The following is a 19,050-nucleotide window of genomic DNA, read 5'->3' as shown; positions in this document are numbered from 1 at the left end:
TTCATGGGACCAGGAGTTAGGAAATCTGGGCCTAGTCTCTCTCTCTCTCTCTTTCTTCATTTTCTAGGAATAACCATGCCTGCCTTATCAGAATTATTGTGTAGATCAAAAAAAGTAATGTACATGAAAACATTGTAGTAAGAGTTAGAATACATCTGCAAGCTATTATTATTATCTTCCCACTTTATAATTATGTAAATAATTATGCATTGAGAATCCATTCAAATCTCTACACAGACGATGGTTAAAAGTCCTGGTCCATAAAGAAAGGAGGATCCAATCCACCCAAATATTCAAACTCCATTCCATCAGTTGACTCAGTCAGACGTTCAACAAATGCTCACCAACTATGGGGCAAGCACTAGACATGTGATAAACAAGCCTACAGGAGGCAGCGTGGCTCAACGTGAGCAATGTGAACCCTGAAGTAACACAGTGTAGCTTTCTACTTTAGCTTAGGTAACTGTAACCTTCATTTCTCTGAGTCTCAGTGTTTCTTTGTCCATGAAAGGTGATGCTACCATGAAAAACTGTAAATAAGCATTGGTTGAGCTACCCACATGATGTCATGGAAACCCCCAGTTGAGTTACCTACCCCAGCCCTGGGATATCAGAGAAAATATCTTGTGCCTTCAAACTGAGTCCCTCAGAATAAGCAGGAATTAGTCAAGGGAAGGGAGGAAAGGTAGTCCAAAAGGTCAGCAGTTGCAAAGCCCGGTAGGTGAGAAAGCACTGGAGAAGCTGCTGAAGTCGTTTTCTAGAAAGTGTGGCATTCCTGGGAAACAAGAAGTGGAGAATCCATGCTCCGTACCAGCAAGGCTGACTTCACCCAGAGAGCAGCAGAAACAATTGAGGTGCACAGAGCAAGGAGTCATGGGATCATATTTGGATTTTTAAAAACGGGTTACTCTGACTACAGTGGAGAGGGAGGGAACAATCCCTAGTTCCAGGAACACCAAAGTGGAGGCTGGGTGAGTGAGAAATGATGGGGTGTGAACTACAGTGGTGTTAATGTGGAAGAAAAGAGGGGGAAAGGGGGTACAGACAGGACTTTGTGACTTATCAGTTGTAGGAGGGAGAGAGAGGGAAAAGTCACGGTGCCCTCCCAGTGTTCTGACTTGGATATCTGAGCAGATGCTAGGCCATTCACTGGGACAGGGAGCCCAGGAGAGAAGTAGGTTACAGAGGCATGTGGAGATACGGGAGAAGACAATGGAGGCAGAAATTATGAACTCAGCGTTGCATATGTTGAGTTTGAGATGCCGCAGAACATGATGGCATTCCCTAAATACGTGTGTCATCCAGGCTGTAAGGTATGCACCTTATGTACATAAGGTCCCTGCACCTTACACTTGCTGAGTCCTTACAAGAACTCCATGAGGTAAATGCTCTTCTTATTCCTATGGTCGTCCTGAAGCACACGAGGTTCAAAGATATTAAACAACAAGTCCAGGTCACTCGGCAGAGCCTGATTTTGGACCCAAGTCTCTTTTGCTCAATTGCCACATGTGTCTCCTCCATAGCATCCTACTGCATACATGGGTATGAAGATTGGGACAGGGATCTCATCTAGAGAAATAAAGATGGACATCATCGTGACATAAATGATCCTTACAGCCACCAGAATAGGTGGAACTGGTTAGTGATACCTGCTACAAGAATGGCATTAGCTAATGTGCAATGACTAGTCCTTATGTGCCAGGGTATTTTCTAAATGCTTTGCATTATTCAATTCTTACAACAAGCTTATAAGGTAATGTATTCATTTCCTAAGGCTGTCATAGAAAGGTTCTACAAACTGAGTGGTTTAAGCAAAAATTCATTGTCTTATAGTTCCAGAGACCAAGAAGTTGGCAGAGCTGGCTCCTTCTGAGGATTGTGAAGACAAATCCGATCCAGGTTCTCTCCTGACTTTTGGTGGTTTGCTGGTAATTTTTGGCATTTTTTGGCTTGTAGATGCATCATCCCAATTTCTACCTTTGTCTTTACATGGCATTCTCGCCATGTATGTGTCTGTGTCCAAATTTCCCTTTAATAAGGACACCAGTCATCATGGATTAGGGCCCACCCAAATGACCTCATCTTAACTTGATCATCTGCAGAGACCTTATTTCCAAGTAAGGTGACATTCACAGGTACTATGGATTAGAACTTCAACATTGTTGGGGAAGACAGAATTCAACCCAGAACAGGTAGATATCACTTCAGTTTTACAGATAAGGAACTGAGATACAGGAAGACAAGTAACATGCCTGAAGTCACAGGGCTGAAGCACCGAAAGATGTTTAAAGTGTGAAGAAGGGGGACCTAGGACGGCCCCCCATGGAATGCCCACATCCAAGAGCCTACACCCTACTTTGTGACCACAGTACACTGGACCTGGAACGGGTGCCTGATCCAAGGACAGCACATCTACAGGACTGCCACCGGCCTACACGTTGACATTTGCGTGTCAAGGTGCAACATGACCAATTGAAAAAGTGCTGTTCAACAGAGGTGTCTTATGTGGAAGAGTGACTATGAAACCAATCAGGTTCTCCCTCTGGGGAAGAGACACAGAGAGAAAGAACAAGAGCAGTCAATGGTAGGTGCAGAATAGCAAGACACAGAAAAACCAGGAAGCATCAGAAAACTTGAGCGAGAAGCAGCCCAAAGTAAGCGGAAGCTGAAGCCAAACGCAGAGAGAAGAGCAGAGAGATGATGATGAGTATTGGCTAATGCAGCTGGAGCAACAGCAGAGAGAAGGTCAGTCCTCATGGGATCAAAGAAATCTTGGATTTATGGCACAGATGATAAGAGAACCCAGCCAGGGGAGCCGCTCTGTCCCTCGCATGTTGCCCTCCAGTTCTCGGACTGTCAACTACATTCTAGTTTTTAGGACATACGGTTGTCCTTCATTGAGTTCTGACTGAAGTCAAGATTCCCACCTACAGTTAACCTTGCATCAGTTTCTCATTTCATTTGGGTTTCTTATCATCCTAAAATTTTCTAACTCACATACTCAGAGAAGTGGGAGGAGAACAAGTTGAATATCAATCGTGGAAGCTAATGGAGGAGAATGTTTCAAAAGGGAAATGGGGTCAATTGTATCAAATGTTACAGAAAGATTGTGTAAGAGATAAGCACTTTATTTTTTATTATTATTATTTTATGATCTGGGGTACATATTGCAGGGTGCACAGATTTGTTATGTAGGTAAACTTGTGCCATAGTGTTTGCTGCACCTTTCAACCCATCACTTAGGTATTAAGCCTGGCATGCATTAGCTATTTTTCCTGATGTTCTTCACACCCCCCATCCCCCAGTAGGCCCCAGTGTGTGTTGTTCCCCTCCCTATGTCCATGTGTTCTCATCATTCAGCTCCAACTTGTAAGTGAGAACATGCAGCGTTTAGTTTTCTGTTCTAGTGCTAATTTGCTAAGGATGATGGCCTCCAGTTCCATCCATGTCCCTGAAAAAAAACATGATCTCACTCCTTTTTATGGTGGCATAGTATTCCATGGTATATATGCACCACGTTTTCTTTATCCAGGTCATCACTGATGGGCAGTTGCGTTGATGCCATGTCTTTGAAGATAAGCGCTTTAAAACTAACACAGATTTGCTAACAAAAATGAGAACACTGAAAGAATGAAGACAAAATCCAGGGTGAATGGAGGATGGCATGAATAAAAGATGAGACCAGAAAGACAGCATACACAGGACACTTCCAAGGGGCTCAGCTGGGGAGAGGAAGAAGGAGGTAGGGCTTTAAGGAAAAGTTGCTGTGTAGTAGAAAGAATGATGTCTTTAAGGTGAGAGAGATTTGGACATATTTAAATGCTGATGGAAATAAGCTGTTTATGAAGGTGAGGTTGACAACACTGGAAAGAGAGGGAAACAATTGATGGGCTAAGTTCCTGAGGATGCAAGTGCCCAGGTAGAGGAAATAGCCTGAGACAGGGAGAGGAAAGGAGATAAGGGTGGGTGTGGACACATATAAGGCTGTATTAGGATGTGATGTTGAAGTAATGGCTTCTATTTGCTGGGTGAAATAGAAGATGAGATTGGCTGCCTAGGGTGAAGAGGGAAGAGACAGGATAAGAGCCTTGAGGGGAAAAAAAAGAATATTTGCAAAAATTATTTTGGAAAATGATAGTGAAATCTAACAGGGAAAACAGTGAAGCTTTACCAGTTAGGATAGAAGGCTCAGATGAGATCAAAAACCATGAATTTGGGATGCCACTTAGCTGTGATTTCATGTGATTTTCTCCAGCTTCATTCAGTGGGGCAGGAAAAGCAGCAGAAACATTGGTAGTTGGGAGTAATTCAAAGTTGAGAACAGAAGGGCAAGGGAATAAGGAGTTAAATGTGTTAGGAAGAGAATGATTGAAGAAATGAACCTTAATATCTAGGCTGGCTCCAGATGGAATGAGGATGGGCAAGACAGGGAGGGAGAAAATAGGAGGACCAGGGAAACACAAGGGCTCAAAGGCTCAAAGCACAGCTGCTTGAGAGTAAGAGATAAAGGTCTGGGATGATAAGAGGTTGTGGAGCTTTTAAGTTAAGAGGTGCATACGTTCTAGGTGTTACACAGTCCTGACAGGCCACATGTCACAGGTGTGTGTGTGTGTGTGTGTGTGTGTGTGTGCCTGACCAGCTGCCCTTCCTTTGGGGAACTTTCTCTTTGTCATTACACGTGGTTTTGGTTGGTTGAACAGGGAATCTTAGAGCCTCACCTGACCCCAGTCTCACTAGCAGTGGTTGGCATGGGATGCAGGCTGGTGAGTGAGTTCATCCACCTGGCTACAGTGATTGGTTCAAGGATAGGTATATCACCCAGAAGAGATGATCAGGCTCTCCACTAATATTTTTGGCATGGACACTTGGAGACAGGGGATGTCTCTTTTTCATTTTGGTTTGTCTTTCACCCAGGATGGTCTTGAACTCCTGAGCTCAACCAATCCACCCTACTCAGCCTTTCAAAGTGTTGGGATTACAAGTGTGAGCCACGTGCCTGGCCACATGAGTTGTAAAAATCGTGCAACTGCTTGTGATCATCTATTCTGGTAGCGTGGAGGAACCCATGTGGGGGAGGAAAAAGTCAGACCAACATGCAAAGACAAGCAAAATCAAGTCAAGATGAGAGACGGGTAGAAGCAGAAAAAATCCAGACGCCAGTTCTGAATCCCTGGATCTAACCAGGCTGAAGCTAGTCTACCCCTGAATCTTTCAAGCGAGCCTCCAAAATTCTCCTTTCAGCTAAGGTAATCTAAATTGGATTACTATCAACTGCAATCTAGGATGTGAGTGGCTGAAACAAAAGGAGGTAAAAGTATGAGCAATGACAAGGCCAAGGAACTGAAGATAGGACGCTCCATGAGTTGGCCTTATGGGCATTAAAGCTACCAAGATGAAGGCAGCACCCGGTGGGGGCATCGAAGATATCTATGAACTATTTGCAAAAGCCTTAAGCAAGGAGAATAGATAGGCTTTTAGTAGGTAACCACAATGAGGTCTAGAAGAAAGTTAGCCATATAACCGCTAGCAGGAGCCTCAAAAGAACCATGTTTTTATACAAAGGCAAAGGAATACAGTACAAAAGCACACAGTGGAAAGAGAAGCATACAGACTCCACTTGCTAATGAGAAGCTAAGTGTACAATAATGTGGGTACAATCACTACTGCATCAACTGGCTGAGAGGTTCCAAGCCAAAGGTTACATAACCATGAAATGCTTCCCCAATGAAAATGAGACTCCAATTCTGAGTCGTATTATGACAATATCAATCATGTAGACTTCTTTCACAGCTTCAGCTGCCACCCCGGACAGTGAATCACTAGCTCTTCATCTGTAAAATAGACCATAAGGTAAACCAGAAATGTTAGATGGGTCAAGCTTAAATTGTTTTCTCTGCGATATGTTTATGCATATATTTAGATGCAGTGACCAGAATAATAACCCCAGTAGCAAATGTTACTCAAGTGAATTTGATAGAAGAGTTAATATTAAATATTTTAAAGCCTTATGTAAAAATCATATCATCCTAGTGCATTTTATTGGACAACATAAAACATACATGAATATTATAGAAGAACAAAATATAACCTAAAAATTCAAAGCTGGCCTGCCAACTCTGCAATGATTGCCACAAAGGAAAATTCAACAACCAATTGATATTTTAACAAGGAAAAAAAATGGCTTTATTAAAAGATTTTTCAATTTGTCCAAGTGACAAACACTTAATGTGTATATGGAGTGTATACATGCACAGAATTTGTTTTTCCCATGTCATATACCCTTTTCACTAGAAGCCCCTAAAGATCATATTCAAACATTATTCACTATTTCTCTGTATAAGATCATTGTATATACACGAGTCACACAGCAGAAATATTATATAAACATGTATTTGGATAAATGGAATTTAATCTCATTTAATAAACAGAAAGTACAGTACTAACCACTATGGATTATTTTTAGTCTCTTACATGACTCTTGATATATAATTAATGATACTAAATCAATAATAAAAATATATGTTTAATGTTTTTAAAATATTTAAAGTATCTTTGAATGGTGTAGAAAATGAATTTCCCTAGAAACTAAATCAAGTTTATTAAAGATTATATTTGGAAAATGAAAACAAAGAAAATGTACAAAAGCAACCTACTCTCATACACCCACAGCCATCCATGATCGCATTTATGGGTGCATGATTCAGGGTGGAGCAGAGCCACCCAAGCTCCAAGAGCCTCCAGAGACCCAGTGAAGTCACTTCCTCCACTCAAGGGGATTTTGGATCCAAAACAGCAGCCATTACTATATCTTTAGAGCATACGAAAAAGGGTTGGTGGGGAAAGCTGTAGGCCTCCCCTGGAGAAAATTCAAGACTCTCCTGCCTCTGGCCAGCCTAGCGACCGCAACCAGGGCTGCTCAGGTGTGTTTACTCAGATGCAAAATGCTACTCACACTGCCCTTGTACAGAAAGAAGAAAGCCAGGCAGGGATTCCCACCCTGAAGCAAAGCCGGGTCACTCTCCATCTGTGAGGTCTGTCCTCTCAAATCAGTAGGTGTCAAACTCATTTGCTTTCTCTTAGGTATTTCCTTTTTTTTTTTGGTGCATTATTCATTCTAGATTTATTGGTAGTTTTCCTAAAAGAGGATCATCACTGTTTTTTCCCATTTTATCACTTATTTTCTGCAGCACTATGGATTCTCGGATTTTTACTTATTTAAAGTATAACTATCAGTGCATTTGTCAAGCTTAAATAATTAAAAATATTTTAATATAATCTAGTACTTAGTCCTCATTCAAATTTTTACAAGGATTGCAAGAATCAAGATCCAATCTATTTTTGATCCTTGCAACTGATTGTTTCATCTATTTCATTTCTTTTAGTCTAGAAGAAAGAAGCCAATAATTGGTTTATGACTTTGACTTTTTCTTTTCTTTGAGACAGTGTCTCGATCTGTTGCCCAGGCTGGAGTGCAGTGGCATGATCTTAGTTCACTGCAACCTCCCTCTCCTGGGTTCAAGCAATTCTCATGTCTCAGCCTGCCGAGTAGCTGGGATTACAGGTGCGTGCCATCACACTGGGCTTGTTTTTGTACTGTTTGTACAGACAGGATTTTGCCACATTAGTTAGCCAGGCTGACTTTGACTTTTTGATGACTTGTAAATGGTTGGTTGTGTATGTTTCATTTTCTCCTAATGTTTGGGTGCACCAGATCTATTTTTTCCCTTTCCTTTAATTTCATGCTAGAGCTTCTTCTAAGGACAATAAAAAAAAAATACATCTTATATAACAGAAATAAGATAAATTGTCCAAAAGAGTACCACATTTTTCTCAGTGAAATTAGAAATAGGATTCCCTGAAAAATATTTTTAAAATAGAAATTTAAATTGAAAACAGAAGTGACATGAATTCATAATAAAATCCTGATCTTGAAAAGGTACCATTGCTGTGGGTGCATTGGATAGATTGGCGAATGACTGTATAGGGTTTCTTCATCTTATAGCGTTGGGCTCACGTTAAAGCTTTCCATTTTAAAGGACTGAGATCAGCCTTGTAAAACATTAACAATTACCACCAGCTGTAATCTGGTAGCAACATTTGCAACAGGCAAGTTTCTTACGGGACCTCAGACCTATGTATATTTTATCCAAATGAATTAAGTGGATTGCTTTTTGAAGAAATCATATAGCTTACACTTACAAATCTGTCACTTTTGGACGTTAACTTTTTTTCTGAGACGCAGTCTTAATCTGTCACCCAGGCTGGAATGCAATGGCACAACCTTGGCTCACTGCAACCTCCACCTCCCGGGTTCAAGCAATTCTCCTGCCTTAGCCTCCCGAGTAGCTGGGATTACAGGTGCACGCCACCATGCCCCGCTAATTATTGTACTTTTAGTAGAGATGGGGTCTTACCATGTTGGCCAGGCTGGTCTCAAACTCCTGACCTCAAATGATATGCCCGCCTTGGCCTCCCAAACTGCTGGGACTGCAGGCATAACCCAACATGCCCAGCCCGGACCGGACATTAACTCTTGATGACAGGGGTATTTTCCTTTCAATATGCAAACAATTCCCACCAGCATCCTAGAGATTCAGGAGAAACCGAGTCTGTGTAGCAGAAAAGGAATGGCCTTTGAGGCATGACCAATGAGTTGTCCATCCTGGTGTCACCAGTACCCAACTACAACCTTGGATCAATAACTCCATGTCTGAGCCCCAGAAAGGTTGTAAAATAAAATACTTGTCACAGCTTTTCTACATGGTTATTATGAGAACAAGATTGGCTAGTAAAGCCCCTGACTTAGAATAGATACCCCACAATGTCAGTTCCCTACTCTTATTTCCCAATCTAACTCATGTAATCTGGTGGAATTCTTCTGGGTCCTAAAATGCTGGTAAATGAAATAATAGGTGTTTTTAATGCAGAATGTTTATCTAAGGCTAACACCTTTGTGAGTGATGCATTCGCACTATATCATCAAAGCGCACAATATTCATAAACTAATCTAATCTCAGAGACATGACGAAATTGTGAAATTGGGAATTGTGTCCCATGTCTTTTGGCCACTTCTCTGAAGAGATACAGTGTTCAATGAAGAAGCTGCAAATGGCCTTGTGGGTGCCTATCTTGCCTGGCAGTCACGTCTTTGAGGCAGGCGCAGGTAACAAACCAACGCCGATGTGAATGAATCAGTCTTTCAAGACACTTGATGATTTCATAGTCAGGAAGAGCAAGGCTGGTCACGTTCAAGCCTAGCATCTGGGACACCACCTCCCTGAAGTCTGCCAGCTGTAATATCAAACGGAAACTCATTAACTGGGAAAACAAAATGTATCAACTACTGCTGAGCCGAATGCAACAAACAGACCAAAAAACCTGTAGAAAACCCAGGTTTGCATGAGGTAGGGAAATTATCTACCCTCTTCATAGTTCTCTCACTTATAAAATACCAGGTTACAGATGAGTCCCATCAACTGCCAACCTTCAGAGATTTCACAACCACTTTTCTGATAAGCCAACTGATGTGGTATTGGCTACTGAGTCAAGAATCCCAGTTAGGTAACCATGAATGAGACCCTGACCTCACTAAGATTTCATTTTCCCAATTCCAGGTTGGGATTAGCCATACACCTAGCTCAGAAGGCCGTTCTGAAATTCAGATCAAATGAAATGGTGACTGTGTGTGTGCTCTGCAAACTAGGAAGAACTAAGCAAATGTTGGTGGGGTTGTGTCAAAGGATGGTAAACATGCTTTGGGATTTTAGCTGGCTGATAACCTCTTAAACTAAAAAAAAAAAGGAAAGAAAAAATAGCAAGAAAGTATATGCTAATGAAACCAGGAGGACTTCTAAATTACTATCAAGTCATATCACACAGATTGCCACTTCACAAGCCATTCTGTGGGACTGCTCTGGGACTTCCATTTGTCCCTTGAAGAAAGAAAAGTGGGGGGCTGGGAACAATGGTTGAAATATGCCTCATACCCCTTCAAATTCTCATAGGCTGGTTTCTGTGGTTCTAGGTTAATGCAAAATCAGATAAATCAGGGCATCTGGCCAACACCTCATTAAAGGCACCCTCCATTTTAGGAAAGGGTTGCTCCAACATCCAAGAGAATGCCACCCAAACAGTCCCACCCCAGGCTCATTGGCTCTGCAACCTCCTTCTCTTGCAGAGTCCAATTTGGGAATGGTGACATTTTCTCCAGATGTTATGGTTTGAATTTTATGACCCCTCAAAATTCTTATGTTGAAATCTAACGACCAATGTGAAGATATTAGGAGGTGGGGCCTTTGGTGGGTGATTAAATCATGAGGGTGGAGCCCTCATGAATAAGATTAGCGCCTTTATAAAAGAGGCCCTGGAAAGCCACCTTGCTCCTTCTACCACATGAGGACACAGCGAGAAGGGGCGGCTCTGAACCAGGAAGCTCACCAGACACCTTGATCTTGGACTTCTCAGCCTCCAGAACTGTGAGAAAGAAATTTCTGTTATTTATAAGCCACCCAGTAGATGGTACTTTGTTATAGCAGCCTGAAAGGACTAAGACACCAACCTAGTCTCCCTGATGAAAAAGTAAAGTTTCTCTCAGACTTCCACCTTTCCGATGTGGCCAAAGCTTTCAATTCCGAAGCGGTTTCCTTTCTGAGAACGTTCATTGTGTCATTTGGCTTTCCCCACCTCGGCCTGACACATGAACCAAAACAGAGGCAGCCAAAGCGGGGCGGGGGGGGAATATCCTAGGATCAGAGTCCATTCTATGCCCTTTTGAGCTTCAAAAGAAGAAAGAAACAAAAGCCAAAAAGCAATGGAGGTCAAGCTGCCCGGTACACGTTTCTTTATGCCTGACCTCCTGATGGACTCACTAGATAAAATGCTCCTCCTTGTAGCCAGCAAGCAAATGAGTACTTTTTTATGGCTTACATCTGTGCCTGGTTGGCCATCAAGTCTGGGTGCCACTGTTTGAGATTTGGGGCTGTTTCCTGCAACTGATCTCTGCTGCAGATAAGGCTTCCCTCCTGAGGCCAGAGCCCTGGTTAACGTTAAGAGCTCTGCAATGATGCAAACTTCAGAGGCGATCACCTAACTTAAAAAAACCTCCCCAGAACCAGAACCTGTTTTTTCACCAGAACCCTTCCGTTGCTTGAATAAGAACGTCTTTTCCTTTCCTGCAGTTTGTGCCATGAAAATGTGAATAATTTTTCTTAGAGGGGTGAATCAGAATGGTTACTTGAATGCCAAAAAGATGCTGGGGAAGGTGGATATGTTGAAAAGATACGAAAGCTTTGTTAATTGCTTTGAATAAATATGTGAATAGTTCTCACTTTGGGAGCACGTGTTAACATTGGAAGCTTAGAGAAGATTAGCATGTGCCTTGTGAAAGGATGACACACAAATTCATGAAAACAGTCCATTGTTTTAAATGAATAATTATTAATATCAAGTTCTTGAATTGTCCTGTCATTTCCTAAACAAGAAGAAAATCTTCCTAGATCTGGTTTCATCACCAGATTTAGACCCACCTGCTTTTCTCTCTTTTCTGCCTCTTCCAGAGATTTTTTTAGTGTCTTCATTTCACTGGTTACCACTTCTATCATGTTTCTGGCCCTTTCCTTATTCTCCTTAGCCTCATGTTCTGTGGCGTCCAGTTCTGACTTGACAGACATGAGCTTTTTCTCAGCTTTCTCCTTCATCTTCTCCAGCTGTTCTCTGGATTTGTTTAGATCTTCAATGGCTCTAGTCTGTTCCAAAGTTTTAATCTAGGAAGTCAAGACACTGCTGGTAACTACTGTTGTATTTACTTAGGAAAACTTTATAAACATGACAAATCAGAAGTCAATTTGCTTCATACCTTTTTTATGAATAAAGAATGGAATTCATCCCAAACAGTTACAGATCTTGCTAAGCATATGTACTGGACGAACATGTCTTAAGACAGTTATAATATAAACATATTAGAGTTCCCGGACTTGAAAAAAATCAATGAGATGAAACTGTAGACAGCATGATTCTGGGGTCAGATTTTAAAATTAATCCTGCTGGTATGTGCACACACACTCTATGGGCTCCAAAAGCAACTTCAACTTTCTGCCCCAATCAATGGGACTTTGCTGGTATATTAACAGTAGGAAGAGCAACATGTCTCCTCTGCTAATGCTGTATCCCTTGAGGATCCCACCTCAAAACCATCTCAGCAAGTCTTCACAACTGCTATGAGGAAGACATAGATAGGCACTTTTTCTGTTGAAGCATCTTCTAACTTTACCAATGAGTCTGGGAGGTAAACAGCTGCAACTGTGGGACGGAGTGATGTCTTTTTCAGAGAAACTGTCCCAAGATCTTAAAGCCAAAACACACAGTATGCTGGAGTGTGAGGCACATTCTCTGTATTTGCTTATTATTTAAGATTAGGCCAGAGCTGCTTACAAAAAGAATTTAAGGCTGAGTGTGGTGGCTCACGACTGTAATCCCAGCACTTTGGGAGACTGAGGTGGCCGGATCACCTGAGGTCAGGAGCTCAAGATCAGCCTGGGCAAGATGGTAAAACCTCATCTCTACTAAAAAAAAAAAAAAAAAAAAAAAAAAAGGAAAGAAAAGAAAATTACAAAAATTAGCCAGGCATTGTGGCAGGCACCTGTAGTCCCTGCTACTTGGGAGGCTGAGGCAGGAGAATCACTTGAACCTGGCAGGCAGAGGTTGCAGTGAGACAGGATCGTGCCAATGCATTACAGCCTGGGCCACAAAGCAAGACTCCATATCAAAAAAAAAAAAAAAGAATGAAATTCTGACACATACTACAACTGCAACATGGATGAACCTTGAAAACATGCTAAATGAAATAAGCCAGACACAAAAGGACTAATTCCACTTATATAAAGTCCATAGAATAGGCTAATTCATAGAAATTGTATGTAAAGTAGAAGTCACCAGGGGCTGGGGAAGAAGAGAAATGAGAGTTATTGTCTGATGGGCACAGAGTTTCAGTTTGAGATGATGAAAAAATTCTGGAAGTGGATAGTGATCATGGTTGTACAACATTGTGAATATACTTAACACCACTGAATTGCACACTTAATAATGGTTAAAATGATATATATTGTGTTGTTTTTATTTTACCACAGTAAAAAAAGGATTTGAAGCAACTTTACACAAACATAAATTGTTTTTGACTAATCATTAAATACAATACAAATGAGCTACAATTTAGTATCCACCAGGATGGCTAAAATAAAAAAGACAGACAATAACAAGTGTCAGCAAGGATGTGAGGAAACTAGAACTCTCATACACTACAGGTGGGAATGTAAAATGCTGTGGCTGCTGTGGAAAAGAGCTTGCCAGTTTTATAAATATTAAATATAGAACTACCATATGACCCATCAATTCCATTCCTAGGCATATGGGCAAGAAAATTGAAAACTTATGCCCACCCAAAAATTGTACACAAATGTTCACTGAAGCATTATTTATAATCACCAAAAAGTAGAAACAACCCAAATGCCATCAGCTGATGAATGGAAAAACGAAATGTGGTATAGCCATACAATGGAATATAATTCACCAGTGAAAAAGAATAGAGTACTGTGACATTCTACCACATGGGTGAACCTTGAAAACATCATGCTGAGGGAAAGAAGCCAATTGCAAAAAAACACATATTCTATTATCCCATTTATATGAAAGATCCAGAAAAGGCCAATGGCTAGTGGGAGAGCAGAATGGGGAGCCACCACTGATGGGTACAGGGTTTCTCTTAGAGGTGATGAAAATGTTCTGAAATATGATAGTGGTGCCTTTTCTGTATGTGCATATACTAAAAATATGAAATTTTACAGTTTTTTCTGAGACTCGGTCTTGCTGTCACCCAGACTGGAGTGCAGTGGCATGATCTCAGCTCATTGCAACCTCTGCTTTCTGGTTTCAAGCAATTCTTGTGCATCAGCTTCCCCAGTAACTGGGATTACAGGTGTGTACCACCATGCCCAGCTAATTTTTGTATTTTTTGTAGAGATGTGGTTTTGCCACGCTGGCCAGGCTGGTCTTGAACTCCCAGACTCAAGTGATCCTCTCACCTCAGCCTCCAAAATTGCTGAGAATACAGGCATAAGCCACTGCATCCAGCCTAAATTGTACACTATTAAGAAGTGAATTTTATGGTATATCAACTATATATTGATAAAGCTGTTATTTGAAAGTGCATTTACAATCAATCTCTTGAAAAGTATCAAAATTAATTACCTTGAAATAAATAAACATACACAATGACCAGTACAGCTCTAAATTTAGTTCTGAGCTTCCTGACAATTGAGATAAAGTGTTCAAGTATATTTTCAAAGAAAAAGTGTTATTTTGTGTTTTAGTCTTGTGGTTAAATCATTTTTTAAAATACATAAGAAAGTAACAGAATAACAGATACCAAATAATAAGCATTTGTTGTCTTCTCCCTTGCCTCCCATCCCTTCTTTCCTTTGGTTTTTTGTTTGCTTGTTTGTTTGTTTGTTTTTGTTTTTTTGAGATGAAGTCTTGCTCTGTCTCCCAGGCTGGAGTGCAGTGGCTCAATCTCAGCTCACTGCAACCTCTGCCTCCCAGATTTAAGCAGTTCTCTGACTCAGCCTCCAGAGTAGCTGGGATTATAGGTGCATGCCACCATGCGCAGCTAATTTTTGTATTTTTAGTAGAGATGGGGTTTCACCATCTTGGCCAGGCTGGTCTTGAACTCCTGACCTTGTGATTCACCCGTCTTGGCCTCCCAAAGTTCTGGGATTACAGGCATAAGCCACCGAACCCAGCCTGTCCCTTCTTTCCTAAGAAGAAAGGGTATTTTCTTGATGCATCTCCATTTATCTAATTGCTTCTAGGTAGAATTTGAGTAAAGGGGGAGATTGTCAGGAAGGAAGCAAGCCAGGGAGGGGAGGGGAGGGGAGGGGAGGGAGGGGAGGGGAGGGGAGGGGAGGGAGGGGAGGGGAAGGAGTCTATGCTAACTAGGCTGCAGGAAAGCCTTCTTGAAGAAAACTAGAATCATGCCAGTGGGAACTGTGAGAAGGCATTGGTGTTGTGCAGCAATGAATGAGAGATAAAGAGGGATGAGAATGTTACTGCCCCTGATGAGTGAAATCTCTTTGTATTTTTTTACTGATGATAATAAAACTGGCAACTCCCATTCAGTTGCTGAACTCCTGATTATGTATTGCTGAAGGGCTTTAGATGACTGTGACTTACACTGATAACATTTGGAGGCTACAATCAGAGATTGAAATCTCTCCCTACAGTTGGACTTAGAGTACATCTTCACCCTGGCTGAGTATCTGAATCATGGCACAAAGTAAGCCTGTTCTATACTCGGAAGGCTCTCACTATCCCACTGGAAAGTCTGAGGAATGAGAGCAACTGTTGTAACATTAGGACATGATCTAAAGGAGATGTGGCTGCTTGGGATATAGATGTCCAGATAGAAACAAATCAGATTTATACCATTTTGCATGACTTCACTAAATTGAGGAGACCTGTGTCAAACACCTGGTGAACTCATAAACTAGAAACCAGTTTTTACCTGCTATAACCCATAGAACTTATTAAGACACAAAGTTATTTTGCTATCATCTGAATGTTTGTGTCCTCCTAAATTCATATGTTGAAATTCTAACCCCCACAGTTATGATATTAAGAAGTGGGACCTCTGGAAGGTGATTAGGTTATGAAGGCGGAGCCATCATGAATGGGATTAGTGCTTTTATAGAAGAAGCCCCAGAGAGCTGCCTCACCCCTTCCACCATGTAAAAACAGCCAGAAGGCGTCATCTATGAACAAGGCTACATGCTCTCATCAGACATCAAATCTTCTGGCACCTGGATTTTTCACTTCCCAGCCTCTAGAACTATAAGAAATTTTTGTTGCTTATAAGCCCCCTGTTTGTGCTATTTTGTTATAGTACCCTTAATAGACTAAGATACCTTTCTAGACAGAGAGGAGATCAATGGCAGACATTCTCAGATAGGTTTGTAGCTATTGACCTGGCTCCATCCAAAGGAGATGAAATCCTTTGGAACTGACAGCTTCTATGAAACTTACCATCAAAAAGGCATAAGAACAACTGCTGCAGCTTCAGAGATATGCAGAAAATAAAATGTCAACAGCTGGGAAAAAAAATTCTAAGTGAGCAATGGAGCCAATGAAAAATGTCACCAGTAGAGCAGGCACCTGAGACAGGGCATGTCACCCCCTAAGTGCAGGTCTACAGGGGGAGACCTTGCAGACCATTTATGGATCCCAAGTTATCAAAACCCTTATTTGATTATAAACTTCACAGTAGATGTCAATATATCAGGGTATCGTCTCCATGTTAATGTCAGCATGTGCTGATTGTATTGTGGTCATGTCGAAGAATGCCCTGTTCGTAAGTGATATGTGGGAAAATATTTGGGGGTGAAGTGTCATGATGCTTCCTACTTATTTTCACATGCTTTGGCAAAAATAAAACATCTATCTCTCTCTCTCCAGGCAAAATATAGTAATCAGTAAAATACTAACAATCTATGTGAAGGGTTAAAGAGTATCCATCACACTATTCCTGCCATTTTCTACAGATAAGAAATTTTTCAAAACAATTGAATATTTTCAAAACAAGAAGCTGGGAAAGGGGATATATGGATCATGGATCCTACTAGTAGGAGTTTTTGAATATGAATGTATATGTATTTATAAGTTACATAAACACACTGCTTGAAATAAAATATTCTGTACACTCTTAAACATTTTACAAAATAGGGACATTTCATTAATTAAATAGCAGTTTTTAAAACAAAATGATCTTCCTTTAAGACAAAAAGATTCCCTTCACATACAAACTAACTCACTGCTACAAAGAAAATATGTGGCAAATGGTAAATTGCTGGGATTGGTATGTTGAATTTTAAATTTTGTATTTATAAAAGAAGAGATACATTCAGCCTGTCCATTCAGATTGGGAAAACATTTACAGCGGGCTCTCTACCAAAGGTGATAGAACACAGCTTGGAGGTCTAGAAGCTCATGAATCAAGTCCTAATGAGAAGAATTTGTTGCCAAGAATCTCTGCAAAATATGAGACTTTATCAGAATCCTCAGGGCTGCCTGAATCTTTGTTCCCAGGAAGCAAGAACAAGTAACGGAGCTCTGAGCCAGGCCACCAGCACAGAACAGGGAGCCAACAGTGGTGAAGAAAGCCTCAAACCCAACAGCAGATTCCTGAGAGTGGAGTGGGACTGAGCTGGTTTCTTAATCCTCCTAAGGGAACTGCTCAGACCCAGCTCAGAGTTCAGCAGAAACTGTGCCCCTAATTTTCATCCAGTGGGACAGAACTGGTCATAAACAAGATTGATGTGCTGTTCAGACTCTAGCAAGGGCAGAGAAGGTTCCAAGTGTGTTTTGCTATCATAAACACTGTATCTACTGTCTGCTTCCTTAAAAAAAAGAATTTTAAAATCCGGTGAACAATTCTCTCATGTTATAAGGGCCAAAGGCCCAGAAAGGAAAGATGATTAAATTTAAAAATGTGATGTGTTGGCTCCCTGAGAGGATCTACATTCTACAGCTGGAAGGTTTCAGGAAGCTGCATTGAAAACACCACCCAGTAGGAGCCAGGAACTGAGCACAGGCTCTCTGAATGAGATAGGACAGCAAAGTGGGAGAGTCTTTTGATGACCCAAATAGATGCTGTGTCCCTCTTTGAAGAGGACACAGAAATTTAACTAAGTAGAAAACATCATCAAGATGGTTGAGTAAGGCAACCAACTCTCATCTCCACCACACAGAAGGACCAAAACAACAAATAGATAAGCACATCTCACATAGCGTCTCTAGGGAGGAACACTGGAATTCAGCAAGCAAGTGGCAAAGACCTTCTGAGATGCAGAAACTCAGGAGGGCGGCATAGAAAGGAAAGAGAAGCAGTCAGCCAGGTTCCTCTTGGAGCCAAGAGAGACTCCCCATTGCAGGAAAAAGGTAAGTGGGAGATTCCCCAGCAGTCCACATGCACACCATAGACACCTGCCAACTTAGCTACCAGAGACCACAGACCTTAGAGGGCACAAGCCCAGTAGGAAGAGCTGTGTAGAGTCTAGGTGACCTCATTACACCCAAGAGGAAATTTATGCTCAGCCAAACTCACTTCCTGAGACCCTAAGTGCATGTCCCCAGAGCCTGATGGCCACCTACGCATGGCCTCCTGCCATAACCACTGGCAATCCATGCCCTGCTTCCAGTGGTGGGATCCCCCTCATCCCTGCATGTGTCACCCAAGGTCCAAGGACCAGCCTGCCAAGCATCTCCATCCCCAGCAAAGCCACATCACAGCCTCCACAACACACCACACCCTAGGCCACTGAAGTACTCACAGATGCCACCAACATTGATTACAGCTAAAGAAATCATACAGAGACTACACAACTGTACCCTCCCAGAACCAAAGCCAAAACACCCTTCCTAATCAACAATATAGGCCATATCTACAGGAAAAAGTCTTTCCCTACAAAAGCGGCTCCATAAAATTGGAAGAAGTGCTTGTTTCAACAGATGTACAGATACAAACATAGGGACACAAGACGCATGAAAAAAGCAAGTACACCTCTACAAGAACACAATAAATCTTCAGTAATAAATCCCAAAGAAAAGGACCTCTATGAAATGCTTGACAAAGAATTTAAATAATGGTCTTAGGGAAACTCAACAAAATAAAAGAGAACACAGATAGATAATTCAATAAAATAAGAAAAAAAATTACGATCTGAATAAGAAAGTCAGCGAAGACATAAAGAAAACCACGGTTAAATCTTGCAACTGAAGAATTCAATTAATAAAATTAAAAACATTATTGAGAGCTTCAACAATAGACTAGATCATGCAGAAAAATAATTTCTAAAGCTGAAAACAGGTCTCTTAAAATAACCCAGTCAAAAAAAGGAAAAATAATGAAGAACGTCTATGTGGCATAGAGACACCATTAAGTGAACAAGTTGCATTATTGGATGTTACGGAAGGAAAGGAAATCAAAAGGCATCAAAAACCTACTTA

General features: G+C 41.2%; 1 protein-coding gene and 1 non-coding gene across 6 annotated transcripts in view; one reads left to right on the top strand and one right to left on the bottom strand.

Annotated features, from left to right (window-relative positions):
* Positions 1-3,113: 3,113 nt before the first annotated feature.
* The window catches only part of CCDC170 (coiled-coil domain containing 170), a 127,138-nt gene continuing 111,201 nt past the window's right edge, over positions 3,114-19,050 (bottom strand). For 3 of the 5 annotated variants that reach the window (XM_008995249.5, XM_078370309.1, XM_054254523.2), the window contains 2 exons: positions 11,526-11,762; positions 7,373-9,291 (listed from right to left, as the gene is read on the bottom strand). In XM_008995249.5, coding sequence (XP_008993497.4) covers positions 9,091-9,291; positions 11,526-11,762 — 438 coding nt within the window. In that variant the 3' untranslated portion in view covers positions 7,373-9,090. Of the gene's footprint in view, positions 5,832-7,372; positions 9,292-11,525; positions 11,763-19,050 lie in introns of those variants that run through there. The other 2 variants (XM_078370310.1, XM_078370311.1) reach the window with 1 other exon arrangement.
* On the top strand, positions 11,320-11,422 carry LOC118153326 (U6 spliceosomal RNA). The gene has a single exon (XR_008481107.1). It is a non-coding gene; the product is annotated as a U6 spliceosomal RNA (small nuclear RNA).

The sequence above is a fragment of the Callithrix jacchus genome, chromosome 4 (genome assembly GCF_049354715.1).
Source record: "Callithrix jacchus isolate 240 chromosome 4, calJac240_pri, whole genome shotgun sequence".
Taxonomy (NCBI): Eukaryota; Metazoa; Chordata; class Mammalia; order Primates; family Cebidae; genus Callithrix; species Callithrix jacchus.
This window is presented reverse-complemented; position numbering and strand designations above follow the sequence as displayed.